This window comes from Pongo abelii, chromosome 12, assembly GCF_028885655.2.
Source record: "Pongo abelii isolate AG06213 chromosome 12, NHGRI_mPonAbe1-v2.0_pri, whole genome shotgun sequence".
Lineage (NCBI taxonomy): Eukaryota > Metazoa > Chordata > Mammalia > Primates > Hominidae > Pongo > Pongo abelii.
Genome location: NC_071997.2, coordinates 71,387,448 through 71,409,152, shown reverse-complemented (window position 1 = coordinate 71,409,152; position 21,705 = coordinate 71,387,448). Strand labels below are relative to the sequence as shown.

The 21,705-nt window shown below is 39.7% G+C and overlaps 2 protein-coding genes across 20 annotated transcripts in view; one reads left to right on the top strand and one right to left on the bottom strand.

Moving 5' to 3' along the window:
- PUS10 (pseudouridine synthase 10) overlaps window positions 1-14,218 on the bottom strand; it is a 79,334-nt gene extending 65,116 nt beyond the window's left edge. Inside the window, exons 1-6 of one of the 19 annotated variants that reach the window (XM_063713425.1) lie at window positions 12,718-12,791; window positions 11,140-11,237; window positions 8,883-9,070; window positions 6,804-6,944; window positions 3,804-4,058; window positions 1,580-1,666 (exon numbers count right to left, since the gene is read on the bottom strand). In XM_063713425.1, the coding sequence (XP_063569495.1) occupies window positions 1,580-1,666; window positions 3,804-4,058; window positions 6,804-6,929 (468 nt within the window). In that variant the 5' untranslated portion in view covers window positions 6,930-6,944; window positions 8,883-9,070; window positions 11,140-11,237; window positions 12,718-12,791. Of the gene's footprint in view, window positions 1-1,579; window positions 1,667-3,803; window positions 4,059-6,803; window positions 6,945-8,882; window positions 9,071-11,139; window positions 11,262-12,407; window positions 13,040-13,575 lie in introns of those variants that run through there. The other 18 variants (XM_063713426.1, XM_063713418.1, XM_063713419.1 and 15 more) reach the window with 18 other exon arrangements.
- PEX13 (peroxisomal biogenesis factor 13) overlaps window positions 13,053-21,705 on the top strand; it is a 31,724-nt gene continuing 23,071 nt past the window's right edge. Inside the window, exon 1 of the mRNA XM_002812003.5 lies at window positions 13,053-13,419. Coding sequence (XP_002812049.1) covers window positions 13,328-13,419 — 92 coding nt within the window. The 5' untranslated portion in view covers window positions 13,053-13,327. The remainder of the gene's footprint in view (window positions 13,420-21,705) is intronic.

Sequence of the window (21,705 nt, the reverse complement as noted above, 5' to 3'; positions counted from 1 at the left end):
CATGGTGGCTCACGACTGTAATCCCAGCACTTTGGGAGGCCGAGGTCGGCGGATCACCTGAGGTCGGGTGTCCGAGACCAGCCTGACCAACGTGAAGAAACCCCGCCTCTACTAAAAATACAAAAAAAAAATTAGCCGGGCTTGGTGATGCATGCCTGTAAGCCCAGCTACTTGGGAGGCTGAGGCAGGAGAATTGCTTGAACCCGGGAGGCAGAGGTTGCAGTGAGCCGAGATGGCGCCATTGTACTCCAGCCTGGGCAACAAGGACGAAACTCCGTCTCAAAACAAACAAACAAACAAAAAAAACAGTGTCTTCTGTTTCTAATATGGAATATAAATACCTTATAAATAGTAACATTAAGCTAATATTATTAAAATCATCAAATAAGTGATAAAATGGGTAATATGAATCTTAATGTAAAAATATAAACTTTGATTCGCAGGTTCTGATGGTTAGGGAAATATATAAACATAAGCTTTGAGAGGAAGGGTTTGGTGGTAAGATATATAACCACATTCAGAAAATATACTTCTTATTCCTATTTGTTTCTCAAAACTTTCACTAAAGTGACAGTCATTCAGCTTTTGGAAGTCTGTTTTTCTCTACCAAAATTGGACCAGAAGATGACACATCAGTGAGAAATGCTTTAGTGATTAACTAGAAAATGACTCTAAGTGTTTATAAGCCCAGTTATATCATCATCATCATCCCCTTTATTCTTCCATTTGCTCAGTTATCTTGTCAGCAACACAGATACTATATAAAATCATTCCACCCTCTTTCATTTCCCGGCTCTTCTGTATCATCCTATCCAGCTTCAACAATCTGCAGCTTATTTGGGGCTAATAAACATGCTCACCCAAAGAAAGTGAGGGTTTATGATGTAATGTTCTGGTGATACTGCAGGCTTCTTAGGGGAAAGACATCTCATAAATATAAACGAATATGCTTAGAACCCATGGTGGCAATTTGAGATTATAGAAGTTTCTCACTATACTTCATTTAACAGTATTAGCAAAGCTTTATGTTTTCATGTCAGTTTTGACACATAAGAATATTACAGCAATGACTTTTTTTTTTTCACTTAACAAAGAAAACAGTTTTAAAAAATGAGGCCATTTCTCTCCCTTTTCTCATTGACCGGAAGATACGCCATCTTTTTATATTTTACTCCAGAGGGAAGAAGGCTCATCATAATTGAAATGACCCTATTCTAGGACTATTCTAAAATGCACATATCCACCTCAAAAGATCTCTGGAAACCTAGTCAAATCTGTTTCTCTGACCATCATGCCTCACATGGAGCTAATAATGAATGTCTGCAACTGATTGAGGGACTTTAAAAAAGATGGCAGTCCTAGGACAAACTAACTTGCTTTGTTAGGACAAAATTAATTCCTTTTGGCATTCACTCACTCAACAAGTATTTATTAAGCAGCTGTAAATTGCTTCAATCATTCAATAAGTACACAAAAGGTAAAAAATATAATAGAGTAAGGAATATTTCTACATTCCCATTTTTTGAGAAATTCCTAGCATGCACTTCACATATAGTTTTATGCATGCAAATGACCTTACCTCTCTTACAGATAGTTGTGGTGGGAAGGAGACTGAAAATACCAAGCTGGTGAATTCAAACCCAGAGGCCTCAACCTTTTGGCACACCTAAAAAAGCATTACAATTATGTAAATTCCCAGGAATTGCTGAAAATATTACTTACCCTAATCTTAATAACACAAATTTCTGGTCCAGGAGATGACATGGCAAAACTTCCAAATTTTCACATTTGACAGTGGAACACTCACAAATATCTTGAGATTAAATATTGCCTAACTATGACCCTGAAGACTAATACCACAAGGAACCAAAATAGCCAGGAGTAACATCTTCAGAATAAACTGTTAAGTGTCAAAATAGCTTTCTATTAGGTCACCCCCTAACTTCCAAACAAAATAAACCCAAATATAGCACTCTTGACAGAAAAAACAAACAAAAGGCAATCCCACATTCAATCATTTACCTTCTACAAGGCTGTACCACTAGTCTTTTCAGGACAATAATAAGTACGACTAGAAATGAACTTTTCTGTAACTTAGCTATGTTAAATAGCAAAATGAAAACAAACTGCTATATTTTTCTTCAGTTAAATAGCACTTATGACTGAAATACATGAATACACATTTTATTAATTTTCAGATATGTCAATTAAAAAGTAATTTGAGAAGACTAGGCTTTTGGGTTTTTAAAAAAAAAAAAAGAAAATATTTTAATGATCCAATTGTGTGAAACAAGTTGAAATGAATGGCAGTGTTCCTTTCAATATAAAAATTCTTGGATCTGGGCATGGTGGCGTGCACCTGTAGTCCCAGCTACTTGGGAGGCTAAGGCGTGAGGATCACTTGAGCCCAGAGGTGGAGGTTGCAATAAGCCGATGTCATGCAACTGCACTCCAGCCTGGGTGACAGAGTGGGACCCTGTCTCAAAAAAAACAAAAACAAAAACCAGAAGGTCGGGCATGGTGGCTCATGCCTATAATCACAACACTTTGGGAGGCCAAGTCAGGCAGATCACCTGAGGTCAGGAGTTCGAGACCAGACTGGCCAACATGGTGAAACCCCGTCTCTACTAAAAATACAAAAATTAGCTGGGTGTGGTGGCACATGCCTGTAATCCCAGCTACTCAGGAGGCTGAGGCAAGAGAATCATTTGAACCTGGGAAGCAGAGGTTGTAGTGAGCTGAGATCGCACCACTGCGCTCCAGCCTGGGTGACAACAGCGAAACTCTGTCTCGAAAAAAAAAAGAATTTGGCCGGGCACGGTGGCTCACGCCTGTAATCCCAGCACTTTGGGCCAAGGTGGGTGGATCACGAGGTCAAGATCAAGACCATCCTGGCTAACACGGTGAAACCCCGTCTCTACCAAAAATACAGAAAATTAGCTGGGCGTGGTGGCGGGTGCCTGTAGTCCCAGCTACTCAGGAGGCTGAGGTAGGAGAATGGCATGAACCCGGGAGGCGGAGCTTACAGTGAGCCGAGATTGCGCCACTGCACTCCAGCCTGGACAACAGAGCGAGACTCTGTCTCCAAAAAAAAAAAAAAAAAAAAAAATTCTTGGCCTTGGCAGGGTACAGTGACTCACACCTGTAATCTCAGTACTTTAAAGGCCAAGGCAGGATGACTTGAGGCCAGGAGTTCAAGACCAGCACAGTAACATAGGGAGATCCTGCCTCTACAAAAGGATTAAAAAATTAGGGCCGGGTACAGTGGCTCATGTCTGTAATCCCAGCACTTTCGGTGGCCAAGGCAGGCGAATCATCTGAGGTCGGGAGTTCGAGACCAACCTGACCAATATGGAGAAACCCTGTCTCTACTAAAAATACAAAATTAGCCAGGCGTGGTGGTGCATGCCTGTAATCCCAACTGCTCCGGAGGCTGAGGCAGGACAATCGCTTGAACCTGGGAGACGGAGGCTGCGATGAGCCGAGATCGCGCCATTGCACTACAGCCTGGACAACAAGAGCAAAACTCCGTCTCAAAAAGAAGAAAAAAAATTAGGTGGGCATGGTGGTGCATGCCTGTAGTCCTAGCTACTCAGAAGGCTGATGTAGGAGGATTGCTTGAGCCCCAGGAGTTGGAGGCTGCAGTCAGCTGTGATTGTACCACTGCACTTCAGCCTAGGCAATAGAATGAGACCCAAAAAAGAATTGTCTTGTCTCGAAAAAAGGAAAGAAAAAAGAATTCTAGGTTTTAAGACTGAAAATCTCTACATAATTGCACCTATAATGAAAAACAGGTTATTTACCTTTTTAATGAAATCTTTCTCACAGAATTCTTGAAGAATTCCTAGGCATACATTACATACATTTAAATTTGAGTTCTTGGAAGCAATGCTTCCATCTTGACTAACAGAGATCCTTCCCTCTCCATTTTGACTTAGATTATCAATACTATCTTCCAGTTCTTGCAGTCGAATTTTCTTGGGAGGTGGGTTCATAACTTCCAAAATTAATTCATCTTTTTCAGTTTCCAGAAATTTCTGTAGTTCATTGAGCAACTCCTGGAAAGTTAATGAAAGAAAAAGTAATGACCCACTGACAATGTCCTTAAGGCTTTCTAGGTAAGATAAAACAAGAAAATACGAGTGAAAATTAGGACATATCACAAATTTTACAATGTTGACATATCAATTCTGAAGCAATCCAGTTATTTTATTAGCCAGCATTGGCTTTTATGGAGTTTAAAAGAGAATTACCTATCTCTATTATATATGTGTGAATACTTTTTCAAAAGAGTTCCATATATCAGTGAAGCAAAAGTCATAAATCTGAGGAGAAAGGCTCCAATACAAATTTATTAATTTGTAGTTCTGTTGTGAGAGTCATTCATTGCTAATTTCAGTAAAAACAAACTTTAGTTCTAATGATTAACATATAAAAATACAAACTGAATTTCCATCCTTGCTAGGTTATTTAATAACCTCACAATCACTAAAAGCTCACAAGTACAATATTTATTTAATATGAAATCTGATCATTAGGGTAGTCTAACAAGTAAAAATAATTTGGAGAAAATTTACTAAGAAAGGTACACAAATGCTGACAATGCTGAAAGTTAGCATATGATTACAAACCATTTCCGTATATTAATTGAAAGACATGCTCTACTATATTCTAGTTTGCCTAATTTGTCTTGTATTAGAATTTAAAAACCTGCATTTCTTTGAAACTATTCTCATATTTCTCTCATTCAGATATTCCTCTCATCTAAATACTCAGAGGATTTTCCTCTGTTTTGTTTAGACATGTTTTATTATGCCATTGTTGAAAAAGTATATTTTTCAAATTCATTCAGATGACAATTTACTGACTCTAAAGGGAAAAAATCTTTCACTCAAACAAATTTAAATCCATTTTATTGAGAAATTAGCTCTCTTGCTTTAACAGAGAAATATACATACATACATATACAGGTACATTTTGACTCACACAAATATGTTTGTTGTTACCTAAGATCTATAATATAGATATAACATAGTGCATATACAGATGTGCATGTACATACATAGTTACATGAATAGAACAGATCAAAATTTAAGAACATTTCCAAAAAGCTGTCCAAATATTCTTGTATATTTCTTTATATAAAATGAAACAAACAAAAGTTGATAACACTCAGTCTCTTAATATAATATAAATTTAAAATCTAATAACATATAATAGATAATAGGTTACAGTGTGTCTGAAAAAAATGTGTAAGCAGGGTTACACAAAACCAGTCTTATTACTTTACAGTCATATTGTGTATAAATGAATATACACATATTTAAATCATCACAGCACAAGTACCATTTCTGGTTTTTTGTTTTTGTTTTTTTAATTTTCAGACGGAGTCTCACACTGTCGCCCAGGCTAGAGTGCAGTGGCACAATCTCGGCTCACTGCAGCCTCCGCACCCCCACCCCTGGGTTCAAGCAATTCTCCTGCCTCAGCCTCCCAAGTAGCTGGGATCACAGGCGCCTGCCATGGCATCCAGCTAATTTTTGTATTTTTAGTAGAGACAGGGTTTCATCATCTTGGCCAGGCTGGTCTTGAACCCCTGACCTCGTGATCCACCCGCCTCGGCCTCCCAAAGTGCTGGGATTACAGGCGTGAGCCACCGCGCCCAGCCAATTTCTGGTTTTCAAAGTGTTTCCACGTGCTTTGTTAGGTACTGTCCCTTAAAGTCCTGTGAGGTGGGTATTATCATCATTCCCATTTACAGAGGAGTAAACTGAAGCTGGAAAGTGGTGGAACTGGGATTCAAATCCATGTCTTCTAGTTCCAAATCCTAGGTTTTGAATTCAGTCAGACTGTTCAAATCCTAGCTTGCTCACTTAATAGCTGTGTAACTTTGGGCAGGTTGCTTAACCTCTCTGTATCTCAGTTTCTTCATCTGAAAATAGAGACAATCATAGTATGTACTTACCTAATCAGTTATTATGAGAATTATATAAGAGCTTGACATATAGTAATGATAACTGAATATTGTGTATTATTATTGCCAAAATAATAGAAACAACTAATAACATTTTAAAAATAACTGATACTACTAACTCCTGGACAATTTTTTAAATTACAAGAAACTGTGTGTGTATATGTTGTATACATACTGTTTATAATGTATATATTTACATATGTATTATTACTATCTGCCTCTAAAAAGAATATCACTTTTAGAATCAAACATTTCATAAATGTTACATATCTTATGCAAAAAAGTGTTATATTAAACATCAAAGCTCTCTGTATATTACCATAAATGTCAAAGATCTCTGTATATTACTTTTGTCATTAATAACAGTAATAATGATGATAAGCATTTATTTCTAGAGGATTCCAAATACCTATTTATAAATACACCTGGTAATATAGAAAATGGGAAAAACAGAAAAAGGCAACCATACCCACAACGCTTCCACTTAGTAGGACATGTAAGTAGTATTAGCCCCTCCTGGGAGGAAGCAATATTTTGTGATATTCTGTTTAGATATCCTTTAGGAAACATCTATACAAATGTTAAAACGCACCAGGCAGTTCCTCCACAAAGATCCCATTACACTAAATGTTAGATAGCTAGATATAATCACTTAAGAAAGAACTTACATTTCTGAGACTATTCCAAAATTATGAATATCACTCATTTTATTACAGTTTTTTAATTTAAAAAAGAGTTATGAATAGATACGTGCCCTCAAAAGTACAGGCATTCATTGTAAAATACAGAGAACCTTCTCTTAACTTGAAAAAAAAAAAAAAGAAAATACCTTGTATGGAAGTTTGTAAGGTGCATGAAAATCCACACCACAGAATCTGAAGATACATCTTGGACAAGTACCAGTATTGAGCAACAACCGGGCCACATGCTTGTTTTCCTCAGTCAGTGGGAACATACTGAATAATTATAACTAGAAAGAAAAAAAGTAAAACTAATGAGCAGCTTCTGCGTTTTACTGTCACAGACAAGCCATCATGTTTAGGGATAAAAACTAGCTTTCATTTGAAAAACACTACTGTGTACTCTCTAACCAAGCCCCTTTCATTACACACATATTATAAAATACAAACTTTAATGAAGTTCATAAGATGGATCCAGTAAAGGTTTCTAATTGCTAAGGAATTTAGTGTAGCATTCTGGATTATGATAAAATACATCAATATAACTAAGTTGATCAAAAGAAATAAAAATAATCAAGAATGGTTGCTTCTGAGGAGGGTAATGAAAACAGAGGTATGGGGTGAAATTTTGCTTTTTATTTTGTACCATTCAGTATTGTACAAAGTTAATTCATTAAACTCTTCCTGTAAGAAATTAAAAATGAGTTTGCTGGTGGTGGGGCTCAGAAAGCCATACCCCAAAATGAAGGCCTCAGCAGCAGCCTCAGAATCGAGCGTTTTTCTCTGACCTTCTGCCCTCCTGTCTCTCTGTCTCATTCTTCCCCAGACTAGCCATAGAAAAACTACAGTCTCTCTTCCTCAAGGTGAGTCATAGAAACCAGAACCCCCTTTCCCCAAAGCCAGCCATAAAATCTAAAAATATTACTCAAATTTGGTCAGGCACAGTGACTCATGCCTGTAATCCCAGCATTTTGGGAGGCTGAGGTGGGTGGATCACCTGGGGTCAGGAGTTTGAGACCAGCCTAGCTAACATGGTGAAACCTTGTCTCTACTAAAAATACAAAAAAAAAAAAAAAAATTAGCCGGGCATGGTGGCAAGCAACTGTAATCCCGGCTACTTGGGAGGCTGAGGCAGGAGAATCACTTGAACCTGGGAGGCGGAGGTTGCAGTGAGCCGAGATCGCGCCATTGCACTCCAGGCTGGGCAACGAGAGAAATTCTGTCTCAAAAAAGAAAAAATATATATATATAATATATTATATATATTATATATATTATATAATATATATAATATAATATATTATATATATTATATAATATATAATATATATATAATATATTATATATATTATATAATATATATATAATATATAATATATTATATTATATAATATATATATAATATATAATATATTATATAATGTATATAATATATATAATATATATTATATAATATATTATATAATATTATATATATAATATATATTATATAATATATTATATAATATTATATATATAATATATATTATATAATATATATTATATATATAATATTATATATTATATATAATATATAATATAATATATATAATATATATATTATATTTATATTATATAAAATATATATTATATAATACATATTATATAATATATATTATATATTATATATATAATATATATTATATTATATATATAAAATATATTATATATTATATTATATAAAATATAATATATATTATATTATATATATAAAATATAATATATATTATATTATATATATAAAATATAATATATATTATATTATATATATATAATATATAATATATATATGCCTATTACTCAAATTTTCCCTCGACCTTTCTGAGTAAAAACTGACCATGAAAAACTAGGCAAGGTGCAGTGGCTCACATCTATAGTCTCACCACTTTGTGGTTGTGGGGCTGAGGTAGGAGGATCGCTTGAGGCCAGGAGTTTGAGACCAGCCTGGGCAACAACCCACAGGACCCTGTCTCTACAAAAAAATTGAAAAATTAGCTGGGCATGGTGGTTCACACATGTATTCCCAGCTACTCAGAAGACTGAGGTGGGAGGATCGATTGAGCCCAAGAGGTAGAGGTTGTAGTGAATCAAGATTATGCCACTGTACTCCAACCTGGGTGACAGAGCAAGACCTTGTCTCTAAAAAGAAACAGAAAAAAAAAAAAAAAAAGACGAAGAAATTATCTAACCTCTCTTGTCTGACTGTAGATCATAAGACTCCCCATTCCATGGCAGGTCCTGCCTCACACCCAGAAGGAAAGAATGCATGCTCTGAGAGGCCAAGAAGAACCTAGACAGGCTTGCTGGGTTTCCCCACTCAGTCGATTACCCTTTTTGTTCAATCATATTTCTATGTGCCGTCCATACTTTGATGAACCTAAGCATAAAAATGGACAATTTCCCCAGTTATGTCTTCATTCTGAAGGCTCCTGTGTATACACATTACATAAACCTGTATGCCTTTTCTCCCATTAATCAATTTGCCTCATGTCAGTGATTTTCAGAAAACCTCTAGGTGGCTAAGGGCCTTGGCATTCAGACTAGACAAAAAAATCCGATCAGTCTACCTTATATAATACTTGACTACCCTTAATGATAGTTTAGCAGCCAACTATTTAAAACAAATTGAGGCCGGGTGCAGTGGCTCACATCTGTAATCCTAGCACTTTGGGAGGCTGAGGTGGGCAGATCACTTTAGGTCAGGAGTTCGAGACCAGCCTGACCAACATGGTGAAACCTCGTCTCTACTAAAAATACAAAAATTAGTTGGGTGTGGTGGCTGGTGCCTGCACTCCAGCCTGGGCAACAGAGTGAGATGCTGTCTCAAAAATACAAACAAACAAACAACAACAACAACAAAGTTGATCAGCAGGTCTAAAGACATCAACTTTACTTTGATTATATGACTAAATGGCAACCACCTGTTAACAAAATTAAAATATGCCCCTTTCATGAGTAAAACCTCCAACAAAAGTCCAGGCGCAGTGGCTCACACCTGTAATCCCAGCACTTTGGGAAGCCGAGGCGGGCGGATCACCTGACATCAGGAGTTTGAGACCAGCCTGGCCAACATGGTAAAACCCCATCTCTACTAAAAATACAAAAAACTATTAGCCAGGCGTGTTGGCATGCGCCTGTAATCCCAGCCACTCAGGAGGCTGAGACAAGAGAGTCACTTGAACCCCGGGAGGCGGAGGTTGCAGTGAGCCGAGATCGTGCTACTTCACTCCAGCCTGGGCAATAAGAGCGAAATTCCATCTCAAACAAACAAACAAACAAAAAAACCTTCAACAAAAACAAATTAAGTACAAAATATTTGAGAGCAACTGTTTGCTTAAATTGCCAATTTTTGCAATTTAAATAAACTCAAAAAAAAATACTATATAGAGAATGAAGGCAAATCTGTCTCCTGTTACCAGGAAGGAGGGGGTACTAAAAATTCAAACAACCTAATTTGTTCAGCAAAACTAGATCTTCTAATTAGTGAAACAGTTCATATTACCTTAAAATGATCAACTGCCCATATTTTAGAAAATAATCATTGCATGGGAATTGTATGGCATGCTATAACTGTGGTCACACAGATGAAAGACAGTGGCATATTTTAATTTGTGCAGTTTCATAATTCAAATGAACTTGCTTAAAATTTGTGGAAGGGTGAAGCTCTTCCCAACAGCTTAGTATAAAGATGTGATTCTTCTAGTCTGCGTTTTCTAAACCTCTAAAACTTCCTACTTACTTGCAAGTTGCTAAATGTTTGGGGCCACTTACCAAGATTCTTGCACAAAATAATGAGGAAGACAGGTATATAGTTACATAGAACTCTTCACCAGAAAAGCCAGTTCAGCAGCCAGGAATACTAAAAACAGATTGCTTCTGGCTAAATTCTAATTCAGGGGAATATGTGAGTCAGCAGGGGGAAGAAAATCAGGCTTGTATGGGCACACTATACAAGCTGACAAGGTAACAACTTTGAAACACCAGAATTGAGAAACGCATAGTTAGGGTTGCCTAAGTAAATTTGGGCTCCAGGGTATTTTCAAGAAAGAAAACAGAATATGTGGAAAACAGCCTCTAAATAATGAAGATCTGGCCAGGCCCAGTGGCTCACACCTGTAATCCCAGCACTTTGGGAGGGTGAGGCAGGCGTATCACTTGAGGTCTGGAGTTCAAGACCAGCCTGGCCAACATGGTAAAACTCCATCTCTACTAAAATACAAAAATTAGCCAGGTGTGGAGGTGCGCACCTGTAATCCCTGCTACTCGGGAGGTTGAGGCAGGAGAATCACTTGAACCCAGTAGGCGGAGTTTGCAGTAAGCCCAGCACTTTGGGAGGCTGAGGCAGGAGGATCATGAGGTCAGGAGATCGAGACCATCCTGGCTAACACGATGAAATCCCATTTCTACTAAAAATACCAAAAATTAGCCAGGCATGGTGGCACGCACCTGTAGTCCCAGCTACTTGGGAGGCTGAGGCAGGAGAATGGCCCGAACCCAAGAGGCAGAGGTTGCAGAGAGCCAAGATCACGCCACTGTACTCCAGTCTGGGCAAAAGAGCGAGACTCCATCTCAATAAATAAATAAACAAATAAATAAGATCTGTGTGGTCAAGGTCAAGTCATTACTATTTACTAGTGATCTGTATCCCTTTTCCCAGCCCATTTAATCTACTTTGATGCAGAGAAGAGATCGGATGCTGTGAGGGGCTGAATATAAGTATTTACAATGCATCTCTGACTACCTACACAGAGAAACTGTTTCTGTTTCACCTGTTATTCTAAGTTATTTTTTCTCCATTGGTTAAGGTCAAGAATTTTACTTAATTCAGAAGTAACATTTAACTCAAAAAGAGACACAAATACACCCTCTTCCAATAAATCAATAAGCACTTTAAAAGGACACTTAATGAAGATTTCCCTCGATACTTAAATAGCTATATTAAAATTTATTTTATTTTCCATGGCTATAAGACAATGTTTATTTTTCCACTAAGTTCACAAGAACAAAGGTATCATGCAAAGTGAATAAATGACATATTACAATCTCCTGGCTCTGAGAAGTTCCCAAACCTGATTGATGAGAATTACAAAACTTCCAGTCCTGAGTAATTTGAAGAGGTCTAAAAATAGACCCCAAAAAGACCTCTTTTGAATGTATGTTAATAAACGAGCTATGAATTTACAAACCTCAACATCATTTTCACCTACCAACAATCTATCAACTTCTCAAGAAAGTTAACATTAAAAGGAGAAAATACATTACGTCTTAAATTTGGTTTTTTCATTGTGAGGTAATGAAATGGCAGGATTTCACAAGATATCAGAAATCGGTTGTCCATATTAGATTTATTATGTTTGAAAGCAAGCCCTGAGAAAGGCATTCCACAATGTAAGTTTTCCAGTGTTGGTTATCCTCAAGATGTTTGCTTTTCGTTTATGTGTTTGTTTTATAGAAATAACTCTGTAACAAGTTGCTACAAAGCCGCCTTTCATGTGTCAGGCTCCTTAGGAGGACTGAATCTCTCCTCCCCAAACCAAGGATAACTAGCCCAGTCTCTGGCTTACTGGAGGAGAGGAAGGACTTTATTTTCACCTCTTGGACGATTACAAAAACCAGTCATCGAAAATGAGAAAAGGGGCGGGGTATAAGAAAAACTACCGAAATGACCAGACTAAGTCTCATATTCTAAGATCTTTTAAAACTCATTTCCCTACCGAAGGGTGTCATTCGTAACGCGGCGTGGGGCTGGGGGTGTGGATTCACGGAGAAAGAGATGATCACACTTCACTGGGCTTCTGAAACATTCAGCTATGGAATCTACTGTGGACTCTTGAAAAGTTCATCCCGAGATCTAACCTCAAGCCTCAGTTTTGGCCAAGCAAGCCCTTCCCCCTTCGATCAGGTGCAACAAACTTCCCACTCACCCCTCCTTTGCTAACAAAGCCGCTCCAGCAGGAGAGAAACGACCTCTCTCCCGCCACACCTCTTTTGCACCCAGTCTGCACTCCTTCACCTCTTACCTACCGCCTCACCTTCTCCCCAGACGCCGGAGCCTGAGATTTAACCCCTTCCGGCCCTCGAAGGGAACAGGGAAGACTAAAGACAACGCACCTATTGCGTCTAGCAATTCTGTTCCCCGAGGAAACGTGGGCTTTAGAACGAAAGTACCAGCCCGCTCTCGCTAGGACTAAGTGAGCTTCTCCCTTCTTGTTTGTAGAGGAAATCCGAAAAACTGCCTGGTTTGCCACCTCACCCCACCTCCCCCACGAGCGAAGGAGTGCGTGGGGCTTTACTCCCACCCCGACTGGTCCACTCCTAGAAAAGCCTCGGTGGGACTCCGACGTCTAGGGAGTCGTAGCCGCTACCAGAAATATCGATGAGACTTTACCCTGAGGTTTAGAACGGTAGCTCTTTCTGGGGCAAATACAAAGAGCGTGTTTCTTCCTACAAATTAGTGGCATCCTCCTGCTGTATGGATTCAGCGGGCAATGTAACTGAAGGCTTGTCCTGACTGCAGGGGTGGGCGGGGTGGACGGCTCGGTGTTCTGCCCGTTGTGCCTTGCGCTCGAGGTGCTGGTCTACGCGGGCCTGGACCGTCCGGGCTAGGAGCTGGAGCCGATCGGAGACGGAGGAGATGGCGTCCCAGCCGCCACCTCCCCCAAAACCCTGGGAGACCCGCCGAATTCCGGGAGCCGGACCGGGACCAGGACCGGGCCCCACTTTCCAGTGAGTGTGGGATTCTTCAGGCTGTGAGTTTGGTGGGCCCGAGCGGGGACTTGGCAGGAGGCGGTTGTAGCGGTTATTAGGGGAGGTATTCCCTTCCCCCCTTTAACCAATACCCAACCTTGGGGGTAGGGGCCGAGGTGGAGCTGGGGCGCTTACCAGTGGGGACTTCAGTGTCTCACAGCTGTTTCTGACCCGGCAGCTCTAATCAGCAACGTTTTTTTCGGGAGCTCCTGGGCGTCTCTCTGGGTCTCTGTGCTTGAAAGAAAGGGGGGCGGCTTCCTACCTACCGCTTCTGTTTTCACTTTGACAGAATGGCTTCTCTATCTTTAAAGCGTAGACTTTGGTCTGTAGCAGTTTAGAGCGGCATTTGTCCAGCCACGGCATCGACAGGGAGCAAAGTCTCTCCTTAAAGGTGTTAACCTCTCGAGAAGTTGCTGAAAGCCCGAAAGGTTTTACGCAACTGGAACTCAAGCCCCGTACACTTTGCATTCTTTTCCAGCAAAACTCAGCCAATGTTTCGGATCGAGATTGGAGAAGCAACTTTAAAGCAGGAGTTCTAGATCTGAGGCCTATGGATGTCCTTTGTGTGCAAAATAGTGTATTTTTCTGAGGCCTGTAGTTTTTTGTTTGGTTTTTAATCAGTATCAGTTGGTTTCTAGGACTTTAAAAAGGCTAAAACATGCAGAGTTGGGAGTGTTTCGTGGCCTCGTGTGGCTTTTGTTTGGTAGTGCTGGACATCTTAATTCAGATACGTGTGACTCAAATGTCAAATCACCTACTATTGTAGGTTTTCCTGAGCGTAAAAACCCCAACATATTGGAATGTATTTCTGCTGTGTTCTGAAATCTTTTATTTAAACACTAAAATGCTTTAACACAGTAACTACTTAGTTTAATAAGGGTATATACGTAACAAGTAATAAATTTAATTAGGCTGGTAAGCCACGGTGACATTATCTGCTACCGTTTTTTTGAGTGGGTTCTTTTTTTCCCCATTTAGACTGCTTGTCGAATGAGAGAGGTTTTATTTTTTGCATCTGTTAAAGTTCTTTTTATGTAAAATTAACCATTTTCCCACTTTATCATGAAATATTTTAAACACGGAGACCAGTAGAAAGTAAGATAATACCTGTGTATTCTCTACTCAACTTTAAACAATGTTAACATTTGCCAGATTTATGTCGAATTTTTCAAAATAAAAGACAGTTAAACTCTCCCATTCTTCTTTCTAGTGGTGACTATTGTCCTTATTTGGTTTTTCGCATACCCAGTAATGTTTTTATATTTTAGTACTTAGGTTTGTGCTATTTATATGCATTTTATATCTAAAACTTAACAATGTAACAATAATATATATTTTATATCTAATTACATGTTACTATTTATATATTTTTTTTGTGTCTTTGTTTTTTCTGTTGCCCAATTTTCTATTGGCTTTATCTTTGCTTACCAATTTGTAAGAGTATTGTTAAACTAATCCTTTTTTGTTACTACATTTTGCTAATATTTTTCACTGTGTAGGTTCTCTTCTTTATGTTCAATTTTTTGTACTGATGTTTTTGATTTTAATATAGCCAAAATTGTCATATTTTATTGTTTATGCTTTTTGTCTTGGTTAAGAAATCCTGTCTACCTAGATCAGGACAGTTTTTCTGTATGTTTTCTTTTAAATCTTCTGGATTTCTCATTTACATATTTAATCCACATGGAACTGACTTTGTATAAAAATCTAATTTTTTTTCCATATAGGTAACTAATTGTCCCAGCACCATTTATTGAGTAGTCCATTCTTAGTTTATAATGCCATCTATGTCATATCAAGGTTTCCTAAATATGTAGTTCTGTTTTGGGCACTTTCTGACTTTCTACTAGCACCACACTATCTTAATTACAGAATTTTATAAGTCTTGATATGTAATATGTCAAGAGTTTCCACACATTGCTGTTCTTTGTAATTGCCCTTGTTACACTTAGTCCTTTATAAAAAGACTTACTGGGATTTTTATTGGAACTGAGCTGAATTTATGGATCAAGTAAGTTTTTACTCCATGAATATTGTATAAGCTACAATTGGTGAGAATTTTATCTTTTTGCCTTAAATATCTTATAATTATCCGCTTTGGGAGGCTGAGGTGGGCAGATCACGAGGTCAGGAGATCGAGACCATCCTGGCTAACTCGGTGAAACCCTGTCTCTACTAAAAATACAAAAAAAAATTAGCTGGGTGTGGTGGTGGGCGCCTGTAGTCCCAGCTAATCAGGAGGTTGAGGCAGGAGAATGGCGTGAACCCAGGAGACGGATCTTGGCAGTGAGCCAAGATCACGCCACTGCACTGCAGCATGGGCAACAGAGGGAGACTCCATCTCAAACAACAACAACAAAAAACTTATAATTATCTCCATGAAATTTTTTTCCATATTTTATTTTTTATTCCTAGATTATTTTTGCTGTAGTAGTTGCAAATGGGCTTTCTTTTTTCCTTTTACATTTTCCAGTTGGTTATTAACTGGTATGGCAGAATGCTATTGATTTTTTTAATGTAAATATTATGTACAGCATAATATTTATCAAACTCTTAATTAGTTCTGATGGTTTGGTTGAAATTCTCTTTAGTTTTGTGTAGCCAGTTCTGTCATTTACAGATAAGCTAGCATCCTTGTATTGGTCCCGACTTCCATTGGAGTGCTTCTGAAGTTTTACTGTTAAATGTGAAGTTTGCTTTTTGTTTTTGATAGATATCTTGTCAAAATTCTCTCTCTCTGCCTTGCTCAGATTTATTTTATTTTATTTTTATTTTATTATTATTTTTGTTTGAGATGGAGTCTCACTGTGTCTCCCAGGCTGGAGTGCAGAGACACAATCTCTGCTCATAGCAGCCTCTACCTCCTGGGTTCAAGTGATTCTCCTGCCTCAGTCTACCGGACAGTTGAACTACAGGCGTGTGCCACTCCGCCCAGCTAATTTTTGTATTTTTAGTAGAGATGGGGTTTCACTATGTTGGCCAGGCTGGTCTCGAACTCCTGATCTCAGGTGATCTGCCCACCTAGGCCTCCCAAAGTGCTGAGATTACAGGTGTGAGCCACTATGCCCAGCCCTTACCTTGCTCAGATTTTTATCGTGAAGAAATATTAAATTTTATGAATGGCTTTTCTGCATCTGTTGAGACCATTGTATGTATTTTTGCTTTAATATGAAAATGTGGGAATAGGAACAGCTCTGGTCTGCAGCTCCCAGCATGATTGACGCACAGGATGAGTGATTTCTGCATTTCCAGCTGCGGTACCTTGTTCATCTCACTGGGACTGGTTGGACACTGGGTGCACCCCATGGAGGGTGAGCCGAAGCAAGGCAGGGCATTGCCTCACCCAGGAAGCGCAAGGGATCGGGGATTTCCCTTTCCTAACCAAGGGATGCCGTGACAGACTATACCTGGAAAAACAGGACACGTCCGCCCAAATACTGGGCTTTTCCCACAGTCTTAACAACCAGCAGACCAGGAGATTCTCTCCCATACCTGGCTTGGTGGGTCCCATGCCCACGGAGCCTTGCTCAGTGCTAGCACAGCAGTCTGAGATCAACCTGCGAGGCAGCAGCTTGGCAGGGGGAGGGGCGTCCGCCATTGCTGAGGCTTGAGTAGGTGAACAGAGCCGCCGGGAAGCTCGAACTGGGAGGAGTCCACTGCAGCTCAGCAAGGCCTACTGCCTCTATAGGCTTCACTTCTGTGGGTAGGGCATAGCTGAACAAAAGGCAGCAGAAACTTCTGTGGACTTAAACGTCCCTGTCTGACAGCTCTGAAGAGAGCAGTGGTTCTCCCAGCACGGTGTTTGAGCTCTGAGAACGGACAGACGGCCTCCGCAAGTGGGTCCCTGACCCCCGTGTAGCCTGACTGGGAAACACCTCCCAGTAGGGGCCGACAGACACCTCAAACAGGCAGATGTCCCTCTGGGACAAAGCTTCCAGAGGAAGGATCAGGCAGCAATATTTGCTGTTCTGTAGCCTCTGCTGGTGATACCCAGGCAAACAGGGTCTGGAGTGGACCTGCAGCAAACTCCAACAGACCTGCAGCTGAGGGACGTGACTGTTAGAAGGAAAACTAGTAAACAGAAAGGAATAGCTTCAACATCAACAAAAAGGACATCCACACCAAAACCCCATTTGTAGGTTACCAACATCAAAGACCAAAGGTAGATAAAACCACAAAGATGGGGAGAAACCAGAGCAGAAAAGCTGAAAATTCTAAAAATCAGAGCACCTCATCTCCAAAGGATCGCAGCTCCTTGCCAGCAGCGGAACAAAGCTGGACAGAGAATGACTTTGACGAGTTGACAGAAGTAGGCTTCAGAAGGTCGGCAATAACAAACTTCTCCGAGCTAAAGGAGCATGTTCTAACCCATCGCAAAGAAACTAAAAACCTTGAAAAAAGGTTAGATGAATCGCTAACTAGAATAAACAGTATAGAGAAGACCTTAAATGACTGATGGAGCTGAAAATCATGGCACAAGAACTTCGTGATGCACGCACAAGCTTCAATAGCTGATTTGATCAAGTGGAAGAAAGGATATCAGTAATTGAAGATCAAATTGATGAAATAAAGTGAGAAGACAAGATTAGAGAAAACATTGTTTATTGTATCAATTAACCTTCTATTGTTGAACCATCCTTGCATTTCTAAATGAACTCCGATTAGTTTTGATTTTTTTCTGATATGCAATTCCAAATTCTATTCTAGGCCAGTTGGAGTGGTTCACATTGGTAGTCCCAGCATTTTGGAAGGCCAGGGCAGGAGGATTGCTTGAGGCCGGAAGTTCAAGACTAGCCTGAGCAACGTAGCAAGACTATCTCTATAGAAAATTTTAAAATTGGCCAGGTGTAGTGGTGTGTACCTGTAGTCCTAGCTACTAGGGAGGCTGAGGTGGGAGGATCCCTTTGAGTCCAGGAGTTCAAGGCTGCAGTGAGCTGTCATCATACCACTGCACTCCAGCCTGGGTGACATAGCAAGACCCTGTCTCCAAAAAGAAAAAGAATTCTATTCTAATATTGTAAGACTGTTGTATACATGTTGCTAGGTGAAATTGAAATTTTCTTTCTTTGTACTTTCTTTGTACTATTCTGTACCAGAATAGTACTTTGTATCAACGTTTTATAGCTAGATAAATTTTTCTGTTGAGTCTAATTTTTTTTTTTTTTTAGACAGTGTCTCACTCTGCCACCCAGGCTGGAGTGCAGTAGTGCAGTCATGGCTCACTGCAGCTTCTACATCCTGAGATTAAGTGGTCCTCCTGCGTCAGCCTCCTGAGTAGCTGGGACTACAGGTGCATGCCACCATGCCCAACTAATTTTTATATTTTTAGTAGAGATGAGGTTTTGCCTTGTTGCCCAGGCTGGTCTCGAACTCCTGGGCTCAAGCAATCCTCTCACCTCAGCCTCCCAAAATGCTGGGATTACAGGCATGAGCCACCTCACCTGGCCTAAATCATTTCTTTACTTAGTAGCCTTGATATGGTTGGTCCTCTAGCTTTATTATATTGTATCCAGGGAGGAATGCGCGCGCGCGCACACACACACACACACACACGCACACACACACATGCTTTATTATATTGTATCCAGGGAGGAATACACACACACACACACACACACACACACACGCTTTATTATATTGTATCCAGGGAGGAATACACACACACACACACACACACACACACACGCGCTTTATTATATTGTATCCAGGTAGGAATACACACACACACACATACACACACACTTTTTTTTTCTTCCTGCTTAGTACCCACAGTATTCAGTCTGAGGATTCATTTCTTTTTTTAGTTCAGGAAAATTCTCACCAATTATACCTTTAAATATTATTTTAAGTTTTGTTTGAACACTAGTCTTTACTGTCTCTTCTTCTGTTAAGCATTATATCCGGAATAGTGTCTACTATAAGTAAGTGTCTGACTTACTGTGATTTGGACTATAAAGACATTTATTGTTTAGTTAGCAAGAAGTCTAGAGATCTGCCTTCTCAACATTGTCATCAAGGGACCTAAGTTTTTCCTAACTTCCTTTTTTTTTTGTCAGCTTTCTGACTTTTTGGCCATCTCTGTCTTTTGTTTTGTTTGTTTGTTTGTTTTGAAATAAGTTTCACTCTGTCACCAGGCTAGAGTGTGGTGACGCAATCACACCTCACTGCAGCTTTCGCCTCCTGGGGCTCAAGGAGTCCTCCCACCTCAGCCTCCCGAGTGGCTGGGACCACAGGTACATGCCACAACACCCAGCTAATTTTTGTATTTTTTGTAGAGATGGGTTTTTGCCATGTTGCCAAGGCCGATCTTGAACTCCTGGGCTCAAGTGATCTTCCCACCTGGGTCTCCCAAAGTGCTGGGATTACAGGCATGAGCCACCACTCCCTCCCCATCTCTGTCTTATTCTTTGCTCCTTTAAAAAGAATCTTACCCCACCCCTCGTCTGGCTGCTTTCAATATTTTTTCTCTGATTTAGTTTTCAGCAATTTGCTTTGTTAGGCCTCAGTGTGGTCTTCTTTGTATTATCCTGGGTGGAATTCATAGGGATACTTGAATCTGACTTTGATGCCTCTCATTAATTCCAGAAAACTTTAAGCCATTATTTCTTTAAATATGGTTTCTATCTATTGTCACTTTACTCCTTTAACTGAACTTGCATATATACCCCATATGTCACTATACTCCCTGTATCTTACTCTCTTTTCTGTATTTGTCCTTCTGTTTCTTATGCTTCATTCTGGGTATTTTCTTCCCATCTCTTTCCTAGTTCGCTGATATTTTTCTTTCACTGTGTCTAATCCGGTATTAAACCAGTCATTGAGGCCGGGTGCAATGGCTCATGCCTGTAATCCCAGCACTTTGGGAGGCTGAGGCGGGCAGATCATGAGGTCAGGAGATCGAGACCATCCTGGCTAATATGGTGAAACCCCGTCTCTACTGAAAATACAAAAAATTAGCGGGGCGTGGTGGTGGACGCCTGTAGTCCCAGCTACTCAGGAGGCTGAGGCCGGAGAATGGTGTGAACCTAGGAGGCGGAGCTTGCAGTGAGCCGAGATCACACCACTGCAGTCCAGCCTGGGCAACAGAGTGAGACTCTGTCTCAAAAAAAAAAAAAAAAAAAAACAGTCATTGAGTTCATAATTTCAAGTTTTGTTTTTTTAGTTGTAGAATCTTCATTTGGTCCTGCTTTATATTATAGTTCCTATTTTCTTCTGGAAAATCCCAATCTTGCCTTTTTTATTTGAATATATTCAACATAGTCATTTAAAGTTTCTGCCTAATAAGTCTATAATAACTCTATTATCTAGATCCCCTTTGGAGCTCTTTATTGTCTGAAGTTTCTTTTTTTTTTTTTTTTTTTTTTTTATGAGACAGAGTCTCACTCTGTCACCCAGGCTGGAGTGCAGTGGCATGATCTCAGCTCATTGCAACCTCTGCCACCCAGGTTCAAGCAATTCTCCTGCCTCAGCCTCCGGAGTAGCTGGGATTACAAGCACCAGCCACTGCGCCCAGCTAATTTTTTATAGTTTTTAATAGAGACGGGGTTTCACCATCTTGGCCAGGCTGGTCTTGAACTCCTGACCTCATGATCCACCTGTAATTTTGTTATATAAGCACTATCATCGTCATTATTATTATTATTATTATTATTGTTATTAAGACAGAGTCTTGCTCTGTTGCCTAGGCTGGAGTGCAGTGGTACAATCTCACCTCACTACAACCCCTGCCTCCCAGGTTCGAGTGATTCTTGTGCTTCAGCCACCTGAGTAGCTGGGATTACCGGCATTCGCCAGCACACCTGGCTAATTTTTATATTTTTAATAGAGACACGGTTTCGCCATGCTGGACAGGCTGGTCTCAAACTCTTGGATTCAAGTGACCCACCTGCCTCGGCCTCCCAAAGTGCTGGGATTACAGGAGTGAGCCACCATGCCCAGCCAAGCCCATTTATTTTTTAATGAGAGCTGCACATTGTATATGGACAGTTTAATGTGATTTGAGGCCTAAGGATATCTTTCTCTAAAGGCTTTTACTTTTGAACAGAATGTTAGGCCACTAACAATCTAGAATCACTTTAATCCAATAAAGGATTGAGCCGATTTAAAACTTGGTTTTCATTCCTCCCAGAGTTAGTCTATTTCCTGTTAACCTTTTCACCCTTTCTACTAGCATATTTCCCTTTTTAAGGTCCCAATCTGAAGTGTGAGGGTTCCCTATGGCCTTCGTCTTTAGGGTTCTGAACTCCAGTTTATGGCTCCTTAGCC